Here is a 23,281-nt window from a genome sequence, read left to right on the forward strand (position 1 = left end):
GTTAGCTGAATAACAACAAAAAATCCCAAATGACAAACCCTGGCTATGAATCTGTAATGCAATTCACATGTAGCTTTAAAATTCTAGCTTCCATCACTGTCTCACAGAAGAAAGATCTCTTTGCAAATCACAGAAGTGCTTTGCAACGTCCACTGATTACAACCCCCCCCCCCCCCGCACCCCACAAGAGCTTGTTTCCTGCATGAAATGGTTGCAGGCTTCCAATATAATTAAATAGCTATGCTTTCAAAGCAAGTCAAGGACTTCTTATCCTGGTGCCAAACATTATCCTACAGCTTGTACTAGCATCCATATGACATATATAAATATACAAATAGTTAAGAGATAAGTTTTTATTGTTTTACAGAAATGGTTAATACTTAAATAATATATATATATATATATAATATATATTTTAAAATATAGCATCTTCGACCTACAGAAGGACACCCGCCCTACCTAGTAAGTAAACCTGGCACATGCATTGTATACACCTCCTGGTCTGCAGGTAAGCTGCCGGACTGGCAAACTGTCTCCATAAACTTGTGGTTAAAGAAAAAACAACAATAAAGACAGGAGCTTGATTCTTCCTCTAGAAAAACACGATGCTGATTTACTGAGTGCCACACCGCTTAGTGTAAACATTAGCATGGAGGAACACATTGTCATAGTTAAAAGGAACAGCAGTCTGAGCTATCATGTTGATCTGCAGTTAAGGTAAACAGTATCAATCTGTAAACCATGGGTGACATCAGAAAATATCCCTCAAAGCACCCAGGCAAGATTAAGATAGAGAAGTCAAAGGTCACTTAAAAAAATTACAATCCACCAGGAACTCTCCTGCACAAGTCTTTCTGAAATAAGTAAGAGTCGTGCAAAAGCATTTCTCTTGGGCAATTCTTATTTATTTCAGGATGTGCAGAAAAAAAAGTTCTGCTGCATTGTGCCTGCCCCTAGATTTTTTGACCTAGATTTTTTGCCCACCTGTTACATCTGGATGAAGGGCGTCTTCCACAATCATTGAGAGAGCCAGTTAAGTGTTTTGTGAATTTTCTTGAAAGTAAGGTTCAATATACTTGAAACTCCTTCTCCAATTACCTCCTCTGAGTCAGAAGCTGGTCTGTGCTGAAGACAGTAACTATGAACTGAGGCAATCTTACAGCACTGATGTGCAATCATATTTCTGTTGATATGCATTGTTTTAAAATTTCACAAATCTTTATGATAGTCTCAATCCTGGAAGGGTCTCTTATGTGAACTATTTCTTATGCTTCAGAGGGTCTGAATAAGACTGTGTTGATGCCAGTGTAAATGGGGAGCAAACAGAGTAAAACACTGCAGTGAATTGCCTACATAAGATGGTATTAACTGAACACTTAAACTGAGGCCAGTAGAGCTGTTCACATGGATTAACAGTGCTAGTACTACCTGAATAAGTAACTGCAGAAGGAAGCCTGAAACTTCACTAAGAACTATGGAACTGCATTCATTGATGCAATTGTAAATGTCCTTGGCCTTGAGTTATGGTTCTCAACATCAATGACATACACTGGCCATTGAATAGTTTTTAAGGTATCTGATTAAATATTGAGCCTTAACAAATAGCAATCTCTCTCTTAAAAAAGCAGCTATTCTAAATTTGGTTTGGGAAACTAAAAAAAATGAATACAGAAAATACCCAATCAATGCTATTGGGTGAATTCCATATTTGGCAAGATTTCCCTACATAGTCATCTCCTGAGTGTTGTTTTTTCCCTATTTTATTTAAGAGGATAGTTTAAAAAAGGAAGCAAAGTATACAGTATATGAGTTATACTGAAGTCACAACTTCATTTAGGAAAAGAGGTTTGATCCAAAAACTCAGTGCAAGTGGCAAAGTTGACCATCGCTGTACAGTATCTGCGAGAAAATCAGAATTAAATCCACGTTGCTCAACTGGCACACAAAAAAGACAGCTGTGCCCAAATGCCGTCTATATTAAAAATCTTGAATAAGCTTCCAACATTAAAACTATATAAATAAGTACAAACTGAATGATATTGCTGAACTGGGAACTGAGAGAGGTGGGGAAATTTTTTTAAAAACCATTACAAACCATTTTAATCATCAAGGACAAAAAAAGAAAAGAAAGAAGGAATGTTGGAATTTGTTTATACAATAAAAATGAAAAGTTTCCAGTTGCTTTTTTTCTTATGAGAAAAAATTGAGGCATGCAAGGATTTTTTTTGCATATGGATATATATATTTTTATATACTATATATAGTATGTACAGTTTAGCTATAAAACTTTGATGTGTAAAGAAGCTGTCTTCAATGAAAAATTGAACATTCAGAGGAAATTCCTGAGTTAGGGTTTTGTGACATGGGCCACTGAGAAAAAAAGCTGCGTTTGGGTCCTCAGAGGTGTTATGTCCATCCCTGTTGAATATTGAAATTAAAATACAATAACAACAACAACGATAATAAAAAAGACAGTGTTGCCACTGTTTTTGTTCCCCTGCCTGAACAAGGGATAGCACCATAGTGAAGAAGATAATCAATCTCCTGCTTGTAGAGAGGAGGGAATACTTAAAAACAGTATTGCTGCTAAGACCACTGTAGTGTGCACCAAATATGTTCTTCCATCTAGACAACAAACCAACGTGGCCACTGGCTGACTGGAGATGTGACGTAGAGGGTCACCAGCCACTAGGTATACTCCTTCCTAGGCTGCTCATCTGTTGTACATTTATCAGTCATTTCTTGACAGAAGTCTACTGTCACTGTTTGGTTGTTCTGCTCTAGCGGGAGCTCCTGCTCAGAGTAAGTACCTTGGTCAGCTCCATCCAGTACTCTTGCTGCAACACACTTGTCAGAAACATTGTTAGGTAACCAGTGAGCTCCTAGCTGCTGCACGGGGCTTTGCTCTGAACAGCACTGCAAGCCTTCCCCAACACACTGGGATGTTACTATGTTTTGCTCCACTCTGGCTGGCGAAGAGTTGATACTGACCGCTGTCGGTAGATCCATAGGCCTGAGAATAGGGCAGTATCGGTGCAGGTCTTGAATCTGTTCAGAGCTCTGCATATCTCTACACACTTCTTGGGAAAGACAGGAGAAATTATCTAACAGCTCTCCCATGCATGCCTTCAGCTGGTTTCTTTCTGACAGAAGTTTTTCCTTCTCACAAACCTGAAAGAGAGAAGGTAGGAAAAGGAGTTGTTAACTTCAAAGAAGTTCTCTTTACATCTGTCTACTAGAACTTTGTACCCAGACAGAAACAAGCCAAACATTCTGTAGAATTGGGTAGTAAAATTCTGTAACATTTCAGTGTGAGGACAGGAGGAGTTTTATAAATCCTCTACCAAAGAGAGAGATTTAATGTAGTTCTCTTCCCAATTCACTGTGAGGCAGAAAGTGTATTACTGGTGGTGTTTGGAAGGAAAGCATTCCCAGAATTCTACCATTTCTTATTCTGTGAAATACACAGGAGAACTCAGAGCTCTAAGAACTAGTTCTGAATTATACAGCAAGCGGAATAACGAAAACACAGGTATCCCACAGATCTGATTTCTTGCCAATTCAGACACAATGTGACTGATAAATTTACCTACTGTGTGTTCTACGGGTTCTTAGGAACTCACAGAGCTTGCACTGCTTAATACTTGACAGTCTTGTACAAAAGCTTTTACTGCATATAGCCAAAGGCTGTTACAATCAAACACAAAAGAAAATATAAAATGTAAAACATGAACGACATCATGGGAATAATTAAAACTTAAAATACTCATTGGGTTAAAATGTTTCACCCTTCAGATACAGCTTTTGCTTGTATTTTTTAAGCTGCCAGTGCAAACAGTGGCATCCGGTAAGCATCTGAATGAAGAAAGATCAGTTTATCTGCTTCTGAGGGGGGAAAAAATCCTTCAAAAGCACGGTGAAAAATTTGTTTCTAGGCTCTGTGTAGAGAAAGCAGGATAGAATATAACAGATATTCTGGAACCAGACCACCGCATATGCAGAAGCAAAAGCTACTTGGGAGTAGCAGTGACCATCGAGCAAGGCTGTTGGCATGGTCTGGAACCAAACGGATGTGAAGGCTATTCTGAGATTATAAAAGGGGATGCCGGACTGATAGGGGGATCCAATGTGATCCCTTTTGAACAGTTTAAACCGAGTGAGAATTTTAACTGGATTGTCTGTCTGTAGTGGCAGCACACTTGAACACCCAGTCACAAATGTTGCTGCACGCCACAGGGACATCATGAGTATCGTTCACGATGGAGTAGTGGTGTAGAATATAATTGCAACCAGCTACTCAGATGACATCTTTCTGCATCATCATGAGACACTGCCTGCAGAGGAGACTAGCAGCGACATCCCTTGGCTTTTCCCAGAATCTAAGCATGATGACATGTGTATTGCTTTGTACCACAGAGGAGAAGCTGGGAATTGAATGGTTGAGTCACCTGTGCTGTTTGCCCGGCTTTTTCGCATCCGCATCAGCTGCCAGAACAATTAAAGATAGTGATGAAAGTTGGCAAAATATCATTAGCTCTCCAGTTTCAGACTCCTCATCTGACAGAGCCACACTAATAAAAATGCCACCCCGAACTTCCTGCACACAGAACTTCAATAAATCCAATAAATAGCTTTTAGCTTGTATTTTATTGCATCTCAGAAAAAAAGAGAGGCTGACAGAAAATGCTTGAAAATATAAAAAAAAAATGGCTAGACTGAAACATCAATGATAGTGATCCTAGCGACACCGTCAGAAGACCCAGCATCATCAGCCGTACCATCTCGGGTTCATACTCCTGCTCATCCTCTAATGTGATTTAGGCCATTACATGTCAGCAATGCCCTTCCACCCTCTACATTGGACAAACCGGACAGTCCCTTCAACAAAGAATTAAAGGGCATAAGTCTGACATCAGAAACCAAAACATTAAAAAACCAGTGGGGGAACATTTTAACCTTCCAGGACATTCAGTTGCTGACCTAAAAGTAGCAGAGAAATTTCAAAGGGAGATTAGAGAGACTGCTGAATTGCAACCGATAATGAAGCTCAAGACGATGCATTCACCTGGACTGAATTGAGACCAGGGCCAGATCGAGGGGGGGGGCAGGGGGGTAGTCTGCCCCCAGCGCTGCCAGGGAGGGAGTGCTGGGAGCAGCTGCCAGCTGCCGGAGCATGCAGGCGGCAGCATGGGCAGCCTCGCAGCCCCCTGCGCTGCCTTTTGCCTGCCCTGTGTGACAGGGGGTGGCCGGCTTCCCATGCACCCCCTGTCTTGCAGGGCAGGCAAAGGGCAGCGCGGCCGCCCAGGCCATTTGCCTGCCCCACAGGAGAGGGGGCAGCTGGCCGCCCCCTGTCCTGCGGGGCAGGCGCATGGCGCGGGTGGCCTTGTAGCCCCCTGCGCTGCCTTTTGCCTGCCCCGCAGGACAGGGGGCGCGCGGCAAGCCGGCCGCCCCGTCCTGCGGGGCAAGCGAAAGGCAGCGCAGGGGGCTGTGAGGCCGCCCGCGCCATTTGCCTGCGGAGAAGTGAATGGCGCGGACGGCTTCCCAGCCCCACACACTGCCTCCGGCACCCCCGTGTGACGACATCACCAAAATGATGTCATCATGCCGCACCAGGAGCGTGCGCACACAGCGCACACGTGAGACCGGACTAGGGTTGCCCCGGGCACCGGCAACTCTAGATCTGGCCCTGATTGAGACCTAGGCTTCCTGTCTCAATACCAATGCTGATTTCTCCACATTCCTCTGCATACCCCACCCTATCCAGTCATGCCTGTTATTGTCATTCTCCGGTTATTGTCATTCGGTTTCTGTAATCACTCCACTCTGCAAGATATAAGGACAGATGAACTCACATTCTAGCTATATATGAAGAAGTGAGCTGTGGCTCATGAAAGCTCATACCCTACCACAAATTTTGTTAATCTTATAGATGCTACTGGACTCTTGCTCTTTTCTACTGCTACAGACAGACTAACACGGCCACCCATCTTGATCTCAGATCCTAGTTTATCACTCTGGTCATTATACCACACTGTCCCTCTTTCTCCATCTAGATCTTCTCACATTTACTTTTCATTTTTTTTTTAAATTTTTGTACTGGGGGTCCATTTTCCTCCACATCCTTTCTGCTAACAATGAATCTGCTGTTGTGTTGAAGAAGTATCAAGTAAATGCCTCCCTACGATGGATGGGGCTGTGCATTGAGAAACCTGTTACCATTTAAGCTGTGCCTACAATTCAGACTGTTCAAGCGGCAGCTACAGTTCGGCTCTATTCCACTTGTCAGTCCCATTACTACCACCACCACCTTCCATGGTCTTTTGAATACTTTGAAGGTGGTTGGAGAAATGGCATGAAGTGAGGGTGAAGGATGAGAAAGGGTGGAAAGAAAAAGGACAAAGACAAGATGAGAATTATAAATGGGATAAAGAAGGCGTGTGGAAGGGATTAGAAGCAGAGCAGTGGAGAAGCAAGTAGATGTGAGGAAACATATTGCCAGGTGCCAGAGTGGACACCATACTGTGGATTGCTAATTTATTGCATTAGGTGGTCAGCATGACCAGCGAACACACAATAATATATACATGGCACATTAGGGCATGCATATGTGTGTGGGGAATCCATGTTTCGGTACAGCCAATGTTTCACTAAACTCACCAACTTGCGGATTTCACATTCTAAGTTCTGAATACAGTCCAGTTTTCTTTTGCGACAGCGTTGAGCTGCAATCCGGTTTTTACTGCGCCGCCGAACATCATGGATAAATTCCAATTGCTCTGAGGTTAATTTGTGCATCTTTATCATCATCTGGAAATCGTTCCTTGGAAGATCTGTGATTTGATCGACAGGAAATGGAAGTTTCACCTGAAAAATGCAACAAAAGGCAAAAGGCAGCTTGTATTATTATCTAAAAGGCTGCTGAGGATGACACACTTTTAATCTGAATACTGAAGATCAATCATTTCATCAGTATTAGATTTTAAATGAATCAGGAATGCCTTTAGAATTTAATAAGTCGAATTTAAGGTTTATTTTAAATATTAATACCAGCAGAATTGCACCTCATTTTATACAATAAAAACCAAATGTGCTTTTTCAAAAATAAAGAAATCAGTCTCTCCAAAACTTAATTTAATTAATATAAATTTAATTTTTTATAGATTTTGCTAATAATCCTAAAACAGGAACTGGCAGTATTTGTGGAGGCTATCACTACTACTTAAATCCTGCAATAGTTAATTGGGCAAAGATGCAAGCTACTTTACACAGTAAAACCATATGCAATCCAGTTCAAAAGCTAGTATACAATAGGACATACTATCAATGTATGGCAATTTTATAACACTGTATGTGCTCCACTGCTATCCCATGTTGATATGCTGGCACAAATGTTTGAAACCAATCTTATATGACTTTTATTTGTACGCTCCAATTTTGTAATGTACCTTGAGTCTCAGTGAAAAAGGTAAACAAAATAAATTGGCCAATGAGGTTGCCAAAATGCTTTTAAAAAGAGAAGTCTGTTATACTGTCAGTAATGTTTTGATAAAGAAAAATGTGCTTTGCTACTTTAAAAGCTAGCTAGTTTAGTGTGGCATTAAGAGCTTTTGAAGGCAACATCCCAAATGCAAGAGATTTTGAAGGCGCCACATCTAAACACATACGCTGAAATACAGTGAACAGCAGTTTCTCAACTCAAATTTATATGTATCTCCTCAATCCATTCATGTACTTAAAGTAGGCTGAGTCTGAAGTGAACATGGCTACCCCTGGAAAGAGACCGAGTGGTGGTAGCTTACGGAAAGTATCAACATGATTTACTGCTGTGATGAAAAAGACCAACTTGGTGGTTGATTGATAGAAAAGGGATTGAAAATAAATTCCCCAGTGTCATGATACTACATAGTCATGTAGCTTAATCCTATTTAAACAATATGTTTAGTTCTGCTTGCTTCATTGCAAAAAAAGAAGAAGATTGCAATACAACTGGAATTGAACAGAATTGAACAACTAAAACAATAAGCAAACTGCACCTAATACAAAGGGGATACCATGATAGAGGTTTATAAATGTATGAATTGTGTAGAAAAGATTGTCTTCTTTATAATACTAGAGTTTGGGGGTGTTGCTCAAAATATTGACTAATGGGAGCAAGTTCAGGACAAAAAAAAAGCAAGTTCTTCAAACAATGTGTAATTAACTTGGGGTATTCACTTTTATAAGGTACAGTAACGGTCACTGGCTCAGATAATTTTGAAAATGATTTGGACTAATTCACAGAGGATAGGTTTATTGATGAATATTAGCCTTGAAAACAAAATGGAATTCCTATATTCAGAAGCAGTGTACTGCTAAGTGGCAGGAGACGGACTATCATTATCATCTTGTTTTTCCAATGAGATGACTCTCACTGTTGTTTACTTCTTCTCAGGATGCAAGAGCTTATATCTAACATCAGGAGCAATTAAAAAGCCTCCATGGCATTTTACATCAAATGCTGGCAAGACCAGGCCTTAAGATCATGACCTGACAAATTTGCTTCCCCTCCCTATTTTTTTTTTATGTATTAACATCTGCTGTTTTTGTGAGCTCAAAAGCTTGCACACTAGAGGGATCCAACCATCCTGTGGACTTTTCTCAGTAGGATCCACCCCAACGTTTTGTATTTTTTTTTTGGTCATAATAAAAGGTATTGTGTGGATTTTGGTTTTTGTTCTGGATTTTGTGTAGGCTAATATGACTGGTTACAGGTTTTTTCACCATCATCATCATCATCATCATCATCATCATCATCATCATCATGCTCTACTTTACGGTTTTCTGTTAGAAACAGATGCTCAACTAAATGGATCTTGGGTTGATTCAGCAAGGACATTCACATGGTATGATGTCATGCCACAATGACCCTATGTGGCTACAAGGTATCACAACTTCTGTCCTTTTGGCTAGCGCATCTGCTCACTTTGGGTGTATTGTGAAAGCATTTCTTTGATTGTATAAGTATGACAGTTGACCAAGAGGTGGCAGCAGATGTTAAGTTTTACACTAATAGGATAGACTGCTTAGCCGTGGTCAAAATAAAAACGAAAGCCTTTATCTCCTCCTGCCAGTTAAGATTCTTGAGGAAAGACTCCTTTGATATTTGAATGTGGGTTTGAATAACTTGCACATGTACCTATCAAATACATATCAATATAGGACATCAATATATGGACAACTCCAGAAGCTCATACAAATTATTCTGCGTGTCTTTAATGCAGAAAATTCAAGTTCGCATATACTTTTGGAATTCATCATCATGCATCTTCTCTATACAAGACAGCATATGAGTAATTATTCTGTTACACTCCTTTTGCACTGTGACATCACGTTCATATATCTTGCTAAACCACACTCATATGAACTCTGGAAAAGAAATTCATGGAATCATCTCTGTGTAGCTGACTTCAACCTCATGCCCCAACTGTAAAACTATGGCCCAAAGATGGCAGCACATCGCACCAAAGGTTAGCTTACTGAGGCATGTGAGGAAAAAACTTCCAGTGACAACAGTGCTTTGCCTACCTACATGGAGGCTGACCTTTGACATGATGATGTGGACTATCATGTTTACAGTCTAGTGAATAGTGATATGAAAAATGTTCAATTTTCTTGATATGCCCTTTGGACTGTAAGCATAAGATGGCGATTCTCTGAGGCACATGATTGCGTGGCACCACCATGGGACTGCCACAGTCAACATATATAGTGGCCATAATGTACCTATTCACAGGTCTACCCAGTTCAATATTGGTTACTTTGACTGGAAGAAGCAGTCTGGAGTCTCAGGGAGAGAAAGAGTCCCCTACTGAACCTGAATAAACTCCCTATGACGTCACATAAATGTCAACCAATGATTTGTGAGGAAAAGCTTTGTAATCTTATTTACAGGAGTGGAACACTTCTTCCTGGTAGGGCTGTTACATAATCATAAATTTAGTTCTGTCACCATTTCATATTTTTGTGTAGGGTTTTTTCCTAGAGGAAAAAAAATGGCCTGACCCTTTGATAGTCTTAGTGGCACATTATATATCAGATGGTATTATTTACCTCCATGCCAGCTATCCATTTTCATATATTAAGTCTCTATTATTGTGACAGAACATTTTTCTCTAGGCCTGTTGGGAATCCTATTTTTCTGTATTATGAACCTGTTTACTGTACCTTTGAGAAGCACTACTGTTTCACTGTCAAGCTGGATTGTTTTTTTCCTTTACTGTCTTGCCATACAGAAAGTAAATGTGGTCTTAACTTCTGCCATAAATAAATATAACCAAAAAGTTATAATAAAACTAAGAATTAATCTAGATACCAATCATAAGATGGGCACAATCATCCTAGGATAGGTTGTCTATGAGCCAGTTCACGAACTGAGCTTTCAATCTGTATCTATGGCCATTTCCACACATGCTGAATAATGCACTTTCAATGCACTTTAGTAATCCTTCAGAAGCGGATTTTGTGTTTCACACATGAAAACCCAGTTCCAAACGATCATTAAAGAGCATTGAAAGTGCATTATCCAACGTGTGTGGAAGCAGCCAAGATGTGGAACGGTCAAGACTGAGTGATGGAAAGATGGCCTTTCTTTCTTCCGTTCTGTACTTTGGAAGATTCAGGAAAAGGGAGGGAGGGAGCTTTCACAGTCCTGGATTAAATGCTGTTAGAACGCATATTTTTTTCCTGCTTCTCCACAGCATGAGGGTGCATTCATGTACCTTTCAGGGTTTCCTGGCTTTTCTCTCACCATTCTCAAACCTGCTTTGCTTTGAAGTTTCAGGAAACATTGCAGTAAACCGGAGATAGCTATTGTGGGGATGGGAAAGTCAATAATTTCCCACTCACTTGACAGCCATTTTCCCTGCCCCTGCCACAGCAGCTGCCATGTCTTTCCTTTACCAGCGGGGGACTTTTTTAAAATCAGAAATTTCCTATCATTATATCAATATACCATTAGAACAATGTGCAACAGATTCTGTGAATTCTCAGCTTTCATTTTAAAAAGTAAGACTCTAGCCACTATCATTGCTGGAGAACCAGGTTTGATTCCTCACTCCTCCACTTGAAGCCAGCTGGGTGACCTTGGGTCAGTCACAGCTTCTAGGAGCTCTCTCAGCCCCACCCACCTCACAGGGTGTTTTGTTGTGGGGATAATAATAACATACTTTGTAAACCACTCTGAGTGGGTGTTAAGTTGTCCTGAAGGGCGGTATATAAATCGAATGTTGTTATTGTTATTACCATTATCATATTATTATCATAAGAGGAAAGACATGTCTCTGTGACAGAAGGGACCAAAAACTTACTTCTTTTTCAAATGAAAGTTGGGAATTCACAAAACCTGTTAGGCCTATTGTTATAATGGTGTATCAATACAAAAATAGGAAATTGCCAATTAAAAAAAATTGAAGAAACCTCAGAGTCTCAAGGAAGTGGGGAATGGCTGCTGCTGAAGGCAGGGAAGCTGCAGGGAAACCTGCCAGGTGGAAGCCTCAGTGCTACTGCACTTTACCAGCAACCACACTGGCAATGGGCAAAGCACACAAGCCTGTTCTCTGGTGGAAATCACCTAAAAGAAGCCTTAAGATTTTACTTAACCAAATGAGGGATATAGACAGTGGATAGGAATCATTTATACAAAGCGTTGCAATTGTCTTCCTTCCCTGTAAACAGAACCAGACGGCTCCCACAGAGCTGTTGTGATGACATCATTGACTTTAAATTGGCTCTGGTTGGTGACTATTTCAGCGAAGCTATGTCCATTCTTATCATTGAGGGAAAGTTAGTTTTGTATTTTTGAGAATCTATTAAATATTAAACAACCCTGAGTTGCAGTGAATGCACTCAAAATAAAGAGCATGTTTGAAAAATAAACACACACACAAACAAAATTTTGTTCAAGCTGAAAATTGCAATCCATAAAAAACTTCTAAGTGAAGTGAGATATTTCAAATTGAGAACAACTGCATAGGCTTCATGATTAGACATGGGCATGAACAGCATTACAAACTGAAAAAAACCCACGAACAGCCCGTTTGTCTGTTCGCGAACAAGCCGTTTGTGAGGCTCCATTCTAAACAAACAAGTCATCGTTGCAAGCCTCTTTCGTTGCCTTCGTCAGCCGTTCATCAAGCCAGACAGTCTGGGGCCTTTCAATCAATTCCCCTGGCAACAGCAGGGACTATCTGAACTCCTTCTGGCTTTAACCCTTCAAAGTACTTCCAGCAGAGAGTCCCGTTTTTACCACTGTGAAGAGAAAATGACAACAAAGGGGGAGACCCGTGCATCATGCCTTTCCTAGGGTGCAATCTCTCTGAAACTTGGGGGGGGGGGTCTTCGGAGGACAGTGAGGACTATGTCCCCTGCAAATTTGGTAGGTATTGGACATTGGGAAGGTCAGTCTGTGATCCCTCAAAGTAGCTTCCACCAGAGAGTCCCGTTTTTGCCCCTGTGAAGAGAAAATAACAACAAAGGGAAGGACCCATGGATCATGCCTTTCCTGGGGTGCAATCTCTCTGAAACTTGGGGGGGGGGTCTTCGGAGGACAGTGAGGACTATGCCCCCTTCAAATTTGGTGGGTATTGGACATGGAGAAGATCAGTTTGTAACCCCTCAAAATAGCTTCCACCAGAGAGTCCTGTTGTTGCCACTGCGAAGAGAAAATGACAACAAAGGGAAGGACCCATGGATCATGCCTTTCCTGGGGTGCAATCTCTCTGAAACTTGGGAGGGGGGGACTTCAGAGGACAGTGAGGACTATGTCCCCTGCAAATTTAGTGAGTATTGGACATTGGGAAGGTCAGTTTGTGGGGTGTTTAAAGGGCCCTACCCCTTGCACATGGCAGGAAAGGGCCCATTAAACTATCAGCTGGCAGGTGGCAGGGGGGAATTCCCCCTGCTACCTGCCAGCTGATAGTTTGAAAGGATCTTTAAGGGGCCATGAACAACGAACATGTTTGTGAATAGGGTCATGTTCATTACTGTTTGTTGTTCGTTGTTCATGGATGACAACGAACAGCTTGTTCGGTTTTTTTTTTCCGTTTGTGCCCACGTCTATTCATGATTTCACTGTGCAAGCAGCAAACAACCACCAAGAGAAAGGAACTTTCATTTCATGGCTGCACAATTAACAGCTGTGCATTTATTAGCTGTACTTTTTTAAAAAAGTCACTGAAATACTTTCCAGCTATATATATATATATATATATATATATATATATATTTAAAAAGAACAGAGCAGAGAATCCTATTGGGAAGAATGTACTGCATAAATTCCATAAATCCAAACAAGTATAACAGCCTCCCCACTTCTAATGTCTTTGCTATTCACAATAAACTGTTTTGTAGGTGACACATCCTTATGATAGACTGATTAACTTACCTCTGTGGCAAATGAAAAAGTGTGAAATAAAACTCATTCAAGAACTAGTGATTCATCTCTTTTGGGCAGGACTATGTATGTGACAAAATTTGGTCAAAATTTCCTGACAATTACAACTATCATTTTAAAAAGAGGATGAACATGATCCATCCACCTTTGTTGTACAGATAGGAGGCCTCTCTACATGCACACACATGCCCAAAGTGCCTGCTTCTAACCCCTGGGGATTATATGTTCATGGAATCCAGTTATACTCTGCCAAACATGTTACTATCTACCAGACAGTGGCATGCTAGGGACAGGCTAGGTTCATGTAGCTCCATTGGTACTGAATAAGAGTAGAAATTGGGATGTTCGTATTCAATGCATGCATGAATGTATGCACATACAGTCTCTTGAACTCTTACTATAACGCTTTTGGCTCATCATTCAAGAAAACATGGCTGGTCTTCAACATCCTCAGTGTGCAAACTGAACCCTTACATACGGTTCAGTTTGCACAGTGGCTTTTGAGAAAGATCTGTTTGGAGCAACCCAGTTAGGAAGATGCTGTTAAATATAAAATGAAAGGCAAGATAGATATAATTGCCCTAGATATTAACAATTCTTAGGGAAAAGACTGTTAATACCTTCGGTCCTCCTTTAATCTTCTCCAAGACTTTGCTTTCAAAGTATATTACATATGACACTTTACCTGTAACAGTCCCAAGAGAATATGACAAGACAAATTGCAACTCAGTTGTTTTAAAGTTACAAAAAGCAGATTCCATTGAACAAAGATGAACTCCTATACTATAACAAAGGAAATTATAAACTATTTCCCAAATGGTGTACTACTACTCCTATTTTAATTTTTTTGTTTTGCTAGTAGACCATATATAATGGTTAAATCAGGCTTCAGATTCAGCAAAATGGTATGTCTCACTTTTTGAGGGAATGAAAGAACAGCAAGAAACAAAAAAGTCTTATCTGTCAGGTAACAATGTTACTATGGAGAATGGCCCAAATATTCTGATGCATGAGACAGGCAGAAAAATGCACCAAAAGATCCAAGATGTGTAGTGGGCTAGATTATTATACTAGTATCTGAGAGAGCCAGGTTTGAATCCTTATTCAGCCATGGAAGCTTGCTGGACAACTCTGGGCCAGTCACATACTCTCAGCCTAATCTACCTCACAGGACTGTTGGGAAGATCCAATGGAGAACATTATTTCCCCATTGGAGAGAAAAGTGAGGCATAAATGAAGCAAATAAATCCATGAAGGCAGCAAAAAGGTGGTAAATTATATGAATTTTTAAATTACTACCTTTTAATAGTACCCAAATTAAGGACCACTTCCACCCGTATAAACCTACTAAATCATTTAGGATAGATGTGGCAAATCTGATCTGCATTCTCCTCTCTCCCCATCAGTTCCTCTGAGGTTCAGTGAGTGACCACATGGGACACAGAACATTTGGTGGTAGTGTGCAGCCTGTGGATCCGCCCCCGCCCCCCAATACCATGAGAAGACTGTTAGGCTCCTTCATTACTTGCTTTTCACTCTAGTACAGATTTAGGTGTTCCAGAAGGTTTTGGAATAACTAGCTTTTGAATAAAGCCACTGCTGCTTATGGATCTGGCAACCATTTTTGTAATATGGGTTTCTTTATCAACTCTTTCATCTCATGATCAAACTGCTGCCTGAGTTGTTTACTATTGCTAAAGCTGACTCTTATAGATACTACTAAATTTGGAGAAAAACTCTGCCTCTATAGCTTAAAATCATTGACACAGTCCTGGCTATTTGATCTTGCCCTAAAAGAGCTATGAGGAAAGATAATCCTGCCATTCTTCTCTTCTTCGTGCAACTTGGCCAACAAATAAGTGTCTTTCAGCCTCTGCCCCTTTTTACACACACTACTTCAAATTCTTGTTTCTACTTGGTTTTCTTCAGCCTAGAGGAAAGCAATATAAGTAAAAACAAAACCTTTAATCTATTTGACAAGGTGCTAATGCACACTTTGCCACCATAGTAGCAAATGGATATTGGGAATCTCCCCCCTCTCACGGTACGCTATTATTATTATGGGACTCGATCTAAAAATTAAAGGTTTCAAAATTCACACACAAATAAATGGGAATAGTATTAGGTGGGTAACCATGTTGGTCTGCAGTAGAACAGCAGTGACTGAAGAAGGGAGCTCTGACTCTCGAAAGCCACTCTCTGAAAATCTTGTTGGTCTCTAAGATGTCACTGGACTCAAATCCTGATGATATAAAATGGGAAAATTGGAATAGTTTGATCTGCATTACAGTTGTGGATGATAATTATAGAATTCTTTGTGTGTGTGCGCGCGCGCACACACACACACACACACACACACACATTTGGGTAGTAGGCCCACATTCTATCTCTGACACACTCACAGTGCAATCCTATGCAGAGTTACACCAGTCTAAGCCCATTGAAGTCAATGGCCTTAGACTGGAGTAACTCTCCATAGGATTGCACTGTCAGTTTGAAGGAATCACAACAATTATTTGTTCAGTATTATCTTAATTTTTGTATTAATATGTGCCACTATATGCCAGAGTAACTCACTGATACATTTTTCCTAAGACTTTGAGAGTCAAATGACATGTTCAAAAATAACACTTGGTTCAGCCCTCCCATGGCTCTAGTACTCTACCAAATTGTATGTCAGGTTTCAATACTTTTCAGTAAATGAGCAAGGTTTGAGTCCAGTTGCACCTTAAAGACCAACAAGAGTCTCCAGAGTATATGCTTTTGAGTCAAGCTCTTTGTCAGATACAAGTAGAAATGGAGATCTCTGAGTCTTTTTATTCCAGTCAGAAAATGGGAGGAATACAAGTAAGTAAGATAGGATGTGAAGGAACAATGCAAAATGTAATTAGCTTGATTAAGTCATTACGTCTGACCTCTTCTTTAATGTCTTCTTTAACATCTGATCTCTTCCCTTGCTAAACCAATAGCAACAGCATGGTATTTTTAAGCTACCACCTGAGTAGAGGAAAGGGAGGGTATAAATATTTAACAAATACGACCCTGTGTGTCAGCTGTGGTCCTACCTTAAAATAGCTCGCCTGGTATCAACCAAAGCCCATACCTTCTCTGCTATATAGGGATGCTAGCCCCCTGGTCGGGGCAGTAATTCCTCCGCTCCCACCGTTTGCCCCTGGCCTAACTCACCTGGCCAGTGGTGGGGAATGGAGAGGGGAAGCAGGCTGGGAGCCACTAGAGCACGCAGGCTCCTTGAGCTGGTGAGGGAGGGCTATCTTTAGAAATTTTCAGGAGGTTCTGTAAGGCCATTGTATTTGCCAGGGTTTTTGATGGGGTACAGACTGCAAGCGTCTTCAGGGGTCTTACATCGTATGTTTTAAACTGCAGTGTTTTTCATTATGATTTGTAAGCCGCCTTGACCACAAGGAAGAAGTGGAATATAAATGTTTTAATAAATAATACATTAATAAAAACTTTCTGTCTACTCATAATGAATTCTAATGTAGGCAGAAAAAGAAGTGGAAAAGCCTGTTCTCCCATGAGCTTGCATGTTCAAGCACTGGAGAAAGTGAGAAAATAGTTTTAGGAAAAACAGAATCACAAAATGAATTTTTAATAGTTGATTAATTAACAATAATAGTTGATTAATTAACAACTTTTATGACATTTCATGCTTTACTTTGAAAGTTGTGTCAAGAAAGTTCTCTGGCAAGGTGAAAAAAACAGTGAGCAATTATTACAGGGCAGGTGGCAGGCATTTTAAAAATTTATTTACATTTATTTATTTCGTTTATACCCAACATTCTCCCCAGTGAGGAACTAAAGTGGCTTGTTCTCCTCTCCTCCGTTTTATCCTTACAGCAACCCTGTGAGGTAGGTTAGGCTGAGAGAGTGTTTTTTGTTTCAAAGACCTGGGCAAGCAACCCTGCTCTTTAAAGGGAGTGCTCAGTCTCAATAATCACTGAGATAATAAAAAAGATCTTCAGATGTCGCAGCCATGGGTGAGATGACGATGTCATCTCAGCTGGTGTCTGCCATGCCATGGACAGTGACTGTGATCTGACGGATATGCCTTGGGTTTTTGAGCCCCTAGGAAATCAGACCCTGGAAAAACTCTCTTTCCCAGGAAGAGGGGACAATAAAGTTCTCATAGTGCCAGGAAGCAGACAATTTAGCTTAACAATCAAGCTGGGCCAGAATATGACTGTTTATGTGACCTTTCATGGCTAATAAAGCCTCTGGCTATGTGCTGTTTGTATAAACCCCAAATGACTGGAGGAAGATACCATGGGACCCATGAGGTATTTTTTTGGGGGGGGAATCCACCCATCAACAAAAGGGGTTACAATATCTATAAAGATCTTGTGTGTGTGTGTGTTCTGGACCATGGAGCAAGGGTATGAGGGGCATTCTGCCTCTACTATGCTTTGGGGAAGGTTCATCTGTTCCATGCCTTGGATCAGGATGCCAAGGTAACATCAGAGTGACTCTCAAGTTAGATTACTTAGATTGTTTTATTTTCTTTTATTCTGACTTGCCTTTGTGTCATGATATCCCTTCCTTGCATTTTCTGTGCTCTGTAGCACATTTAAATGAAGTACTTTTTTCTATTTACGAGGGCTGTGCTAAAAGGTTTCCTCCCCCACCTAGACATTTATTCATGCTCAGTAATCTGTATGTGCTCAGAGACTCACCAGTGCCAAACTGCTAGTGAAATTAATTTGGTGGTGGCAGGACCAAAGGAGGTTTACTGAAGGGGAGAAAGAAGTGTGGGAAATTCCTATCTTATATACAAGCAAGCACACACATCTCACCTGGGGCTATAACAGAGGGCACATATCAAAATACCTGAGGAAAAGTCATCAGTTTCCAAACTGATTTGCCAACCTGACCTGTTGAAGCCAGCTGGGTGACCTTGGGCTACTCACAGCTCTATGGAGCTCTCTCAGCCCCACCCACCTCACAGGGTGTTTGTTGTGAGGTAATAATAGCATACTTTGTAAACTGCTCTGAGTGGGCATTAAGTTGTCCTGAAGGGCGGTGTATAAATTGATTATTGTTGTTGTTGTTATTGTTGTCATCTGAAAAGCACAAATCCAAAGCCTCCTTGCAGTTTGGTAAATCTCATATTTTAATCTTACATACTAATAGTCAAGTGGCCCTGATCTGTGGATACTTAAATTTGGAGATTGGAGTCATGAACAGACAAGAAAGATATTCCCACATACCAGAAAAATGCCCCAGGTTTGAGTAAAAATCTGGAATCTAAAAAAATAAATATATATATTTTTTAAAACCCAAAATGATAAATGGAGCTCCTGTAGCTTTAACCAGATGCCCACAGTGGTTGTTGCTGGACAATGATAAGAGTTTAGCCAGTAATCCAGACATGGTTTCTGTCAGTAAAAAGACATGGCCTTTCCACAGCTGTTTTGATGGAGGACTCATGACTTTCATGACTCATCAAGGCCTGACTGCTTGCTACTTTCAACAGCAGCCCCCAGCTCCACAAGCCAGTGAAGTGTAGTGATTAGAGTTTCAGAGCAGGATATGGAAGAAGGAGCTTTAAATCACCACTCTGTGGTAGAAGCTCACTGGGTGACTTTGATCCAGTCACAGTTGGGCAAAGACAGGGGGGCAAAGGGGGTTGGGAAGGAGTGGAGGCTATAGGGGGCAGGGAAGGGAAAGAGGACATGGTGGGGCAGGGGAAAATGAGATGTCCCCCGCAAGTCCTTGCACCCCACACTTCTAGGTACCTATTTAATACTCACACTACTACTTCTCGCACAGCAAGTTGCAATGGCTTCATCAGTTGGAAAAGAAACAAATTTTCCTAGGAAGACTATATTGCTTTTTGGAAGAATAGAATATGTAATATTTCTGGTACAAAGAAAGTTTCCTTAAATGTCTGGATTCCTCATGCCCCGAATTTACCACTGATGGAAATAATAGTTCAGTGGCTGAAAATCTGTCCCCATATCAGCAACTATATAAAAAAGTCAGAGATAGCTTTAGAGATCCAAACTTATTTTTCTCCTTAGCATGATATTAGTTGCTTTTCAGTGCCTTGTAAGAGCTTTTTAATGAATACGAAACAAAATAAACCATTCGTACTGAATAAACTGATGAGAAGCATAATCTTATTGTTGAAAGGTCAAACTGCTTTGGGCTAGGAAAAAGATGTGATTCAAGATGGCAGGGCATGATAAGGTAGAAACTGACTGCAGGGACCTGATTTCAAATTCTAATTTTACTGTTTGCATATGAGTGTATCCTATGGCTTAGCTCTACCCTTTCTCCATCCACCTAATTGGTCTGTTTCTACTGCAAAATCTCCAAGGTAGGCACAGTTTTATGTTTATTATATAATGGTTATAAGTAGAGATGGGCACGAACCTAAATACAGACCAAAAAAACCCACAAACCAGCCCGGTTCGGGGTTCGTGAACCAGGGTTCATGGAAACTTGTTTCCACGAACTTGACTACTGGTTCGTTTCGTTTGTATTAAAGGACCAGTTTAAATGGCCATTTCCCTGGGGGAAATGGCCATTTAAACTTTTACTGCTGCTTGCAAGCAGCAGGTACCTTTAAACTATCAGCTGCCAGGTGGTGGGAGGGCCCTTTCCCTCCTCCTCTGCTGCCCTGCAAGACTCCACCACCCCAGCATCAGAGGGAAGGTAAATGGGGGCTGGTGCTGGGGCTTGGCGGGGGGAAGACTGGGGCTAGGGGGATTGGGGCTGGGGGTTTGGGTTTGGGCCATTTAAATGGCCCTGCCTTGCAAGTGGCAGGTCCCTTGAAATTATCAGTTGGCAGGCAGCAGGGGAGGATCCCCCTGCCTGCCAGCTGATAGTTTAAAGGGCCAGTTCCGTGCCAGTTCGTGGTTTGTGGAAACCCCATGAACCACGAACCCCATGGTTTGGTTTTTTTCTGGTTCGTGCCCACTTAATGATTATAAGATCAAAAGTGTCTGTGTGCTTCTCATCTCCCTTCTCTTTCAGGCATTCCCCTCTCCCTTATAGTTTCAGAGATATTTATGGTTGGTGCCAAGCCACAATTTGCAGCCATGGCTAAACTAAGCATACTTAGAGAAAATACCAGCGCAAGACATAATGCTAACTATACTAATTAAAAGATCACACAAACGAAAAAGACTGTGCAAGTATGTGGGACATTCATAATCTCCTAAACATGATTTGGAGATTGAACAGTTTTATGCCCATCCTGAGCCTTATAGTATGAAGATTCCTTACCATGTGCATCTCTTATAATTGTTGCCCTAATGAGTCAACAGCAGAGGGAGTAAAACAGACTATCTCTTGCCTTTGTATACAAAAAAAGTGTGAAAGCCATTTCAGATAACAGGCTCAATGAATGGGTCACAACAAGTGTTAATATGTGTACTTATCACAAATCCCTACCTCATGTCCTCTGTCTTGCACAGGACATGACTCACTGTCTGCTTCAGAGAACGATCCAGACTCATCGCTGGAGTTTGTTCCATAGGATGGCTCACATTTTATCTGGGGTCTGACTTGGTTGTACATTCCATCTCCCATCACGCCTGGCTCCTGATGCTCAGGGGCCAGGAATCGAGCTCCTTGGGAACAGGGGGAAGATGAAAACTCACACAGAGGGAGGCTACAGGGAGAACCACCACTGCCATCCTCTGCATAAGAGTAGGAGGAACATGAGCTAGAGGTCCTTGTTCTGGTTTCCAGAGGAGGAGAACGAGGGCAAACTTTAATTGGCACTGGGCAGCTGGTGTTAGGCCGCACCCGTCCTGGCAAGTGATCAGCTGTCTGTCCAATGTGAGAATAGGTCTGGCAACTGGGAAGAGACTGGTTACTTCCTGCCCACAGACCCTTTGGCACAGTCTCGGTGAGATCTTTGTCTAAGCTGCTCACGCCAGAATATGAATGCACCGAAGTGTTTACTTGGTCACAAACGTTTGAAGAAAATATAACACTCCTCCTGTCCACCTCACCTTCCTGCTTACAGAGACCTTCAACAAAGCCAGGACCCCTGAGAGGCGATCCCACTGTAAAATTGGAAGCATCCTTCTGAACAGCTTGGGACAGTCCATAAGTCCCTGCGAAAGGGACATAATCAGCTTTGTGGTCACCCTGAGTTGTCCCCTTGTCAAAAGGGCAGGCTGGACTCCCGGCAAAGTGCTGTTGGGAAGTACTGGGGAAGCCAACTAAGTCTATGTTTTTTGTTCGATTGAAGAAAGACCTTAGGCAGGAAGGAGAGGAACCACTTTTAGACCTGTCAGCTCCAGGAGGACTTGGCTGCTTTCGGTCCATTTCAACGTCGCCCTCTTTATCCCTGATGTCAGGCTCATCTCCAGAGAGGCAAAGTGTGATGTTTTCTTCATCATTCTCCTCACTCCTAGGCTCACTTTTAATTTGCCCTACAGCAAGTTCTGGCTTGAGGCTGTCGCCAGAACTTTCTTCACTGAATGTGCTTGTGAAACCTGAGGTACTAACGTGTGATGTATTGTAGACATTCTTGGTACAAGCCAGCTGGTATTTCTTGTATCTGGGATACCGTGTTACTGCTTCTTTGTCCAAATTGTCCTTGTCATCTCTTAGCAGGTCAGAGTCAGGCAGCATCCCTTCTTTATCTGCTTCCGAACTGGTGGTTTCAAAGTTAAAGGGCTCTGGGTGTGTTCTCTCCCTTGGACAAGATATCTTGGAAGTCTCAGATTCCATTGTCTCTACCTCCTCTTCCTCGGAATTCTCATCTTCATGCATCCGCTGATAAGTGGGATCCTTTTTGCACAGGAACAGGCTGTCCTCATTGTTCAGCAGCTGGGTTTGAAGGAAGCTGAAGCAGGAATCCTCCAGGTTGTGCACGCGCAGGAACTCTGCACAATGGATAACCTCTTGTATGTTTTCTCTGCTGAGTAACAGCTTAGCAGTGTAGGCAAACTGTAACAATGGACCAAATCCCCTGGCAGTGACCTGCAAAAAAACAGGGAAATTGCCAGTATTACCATCAGCACTGCTATTGTCCCAAGCCCCTCAAGTGTAGTTAGGTAATCTGACAGCTCTAATGTCCATAAATACCACAGTGTACTAGTTAATCTTTCATCAAGTCAGCAATGAAGTTACTTCCAGTAATTAATGCTGCCTAGTGATGTGCTGCCTGTATACATATTATAGGATTATTTAAACTTTACTTCCAACAAATGATTCAAAGTATGATGAACTCTTTGGCATTTGCCAAGTGGTATTCACCCTATTAACAGACGCACGTGGCTGCTGCTAAATTCTCAAATGGTGCATAACCCATCAGTTCTACTGTACTTCAATAAATTTGGCAGAATGTACCCTGCACTATTAGAATTAAGTCAATTATGCACATTTAATAAACATTTAATTTTGCTACCAAAAGTCTTACAGGTTTTCAGAGAAACTGGATATATTTTATATGCACTTGAGGAAAGGTTACCCATTTTTGGGACAGCATAAATATTAAACAGGAATAATACAAAGCAGGGATGTTGGGGGAAATAACGTGATTTAACCTGAATAAGGAACAATTATAATAAGATGGGGAGCTGTGACCATCCCCCAACTGCTGGATTTGTACAGTGAGGAGCCAGGCAGTAGCTGGTTACAGGTCCGTATTACCACACAGTTCTGTAACAGCATGAAAAGCTGATTACAGCTTCCAACGACTCACTTGAATACAACACTAATATACCACCCTTCTGCTATTAAGAAATAAAATACTTGCTTAACCATGTTGCTAGAGATTACAGAAGACTGGTTTTTACATATGGCATGATTGAAGAGGCTCCCATTATTTGATTTCACCCTCTAACCATCCTCCCTCTGGAATCTCAGCTG

At 41.4% G+C, this 23,281-nt stretch overlaps 1 protein-coding gene across 1 annotated transcript in view; it reads right to left on the bottom strand.

Moving 5' to 3' along the window:
- Nucleotides 1-431: 431 nt before the first annotated feature.
- BACH2 (BTB domain and CNC homolog 2) overlaps nucleotides 432-23,281 on the bottom strand; it is a 216,850-nt gene continuing 194,000 nt past the window's right edge. Inside the window, exons 4-6 of the mRNA XM_055001900.1 lie at nucleotides 20,846-22,390; nucleotides 6,658-6,864; nucleotides 432-3,171 (exon numbers count right to left, since the gene is read on the bottom strand). Of these exons, the coding sequence (XP_054857875.1) occupies nucleotides 2,689-3,171; nucleotides 6,658-6,864; nucleotides 20,846-22,390 (2,235 nt within the window). The 3' untranslated portion in view covers nucleotides 432-2,688. The remainder of the gene's footprint in view (nucleotides 3,172-6,657; nucleotides 6,865-20,845; nucleotides 22,391-23,281) is intronic.

This window comes from Eublepharis macularius, chromosome 1 (assembly GCF_028583425.1).
Source record: "Eublepharis macularius isolate TG4126 chromosome 1, MPM_Emac_v1.0, whole genome shotgun sequence".
Taxonomy (NCBI): domain Eukaryota; kingdom Metazoa; phylum Chordata; class Lepidosauria; order Squamata; family Eublepharidae; genus Eublepharis; species Eublepharis macularius.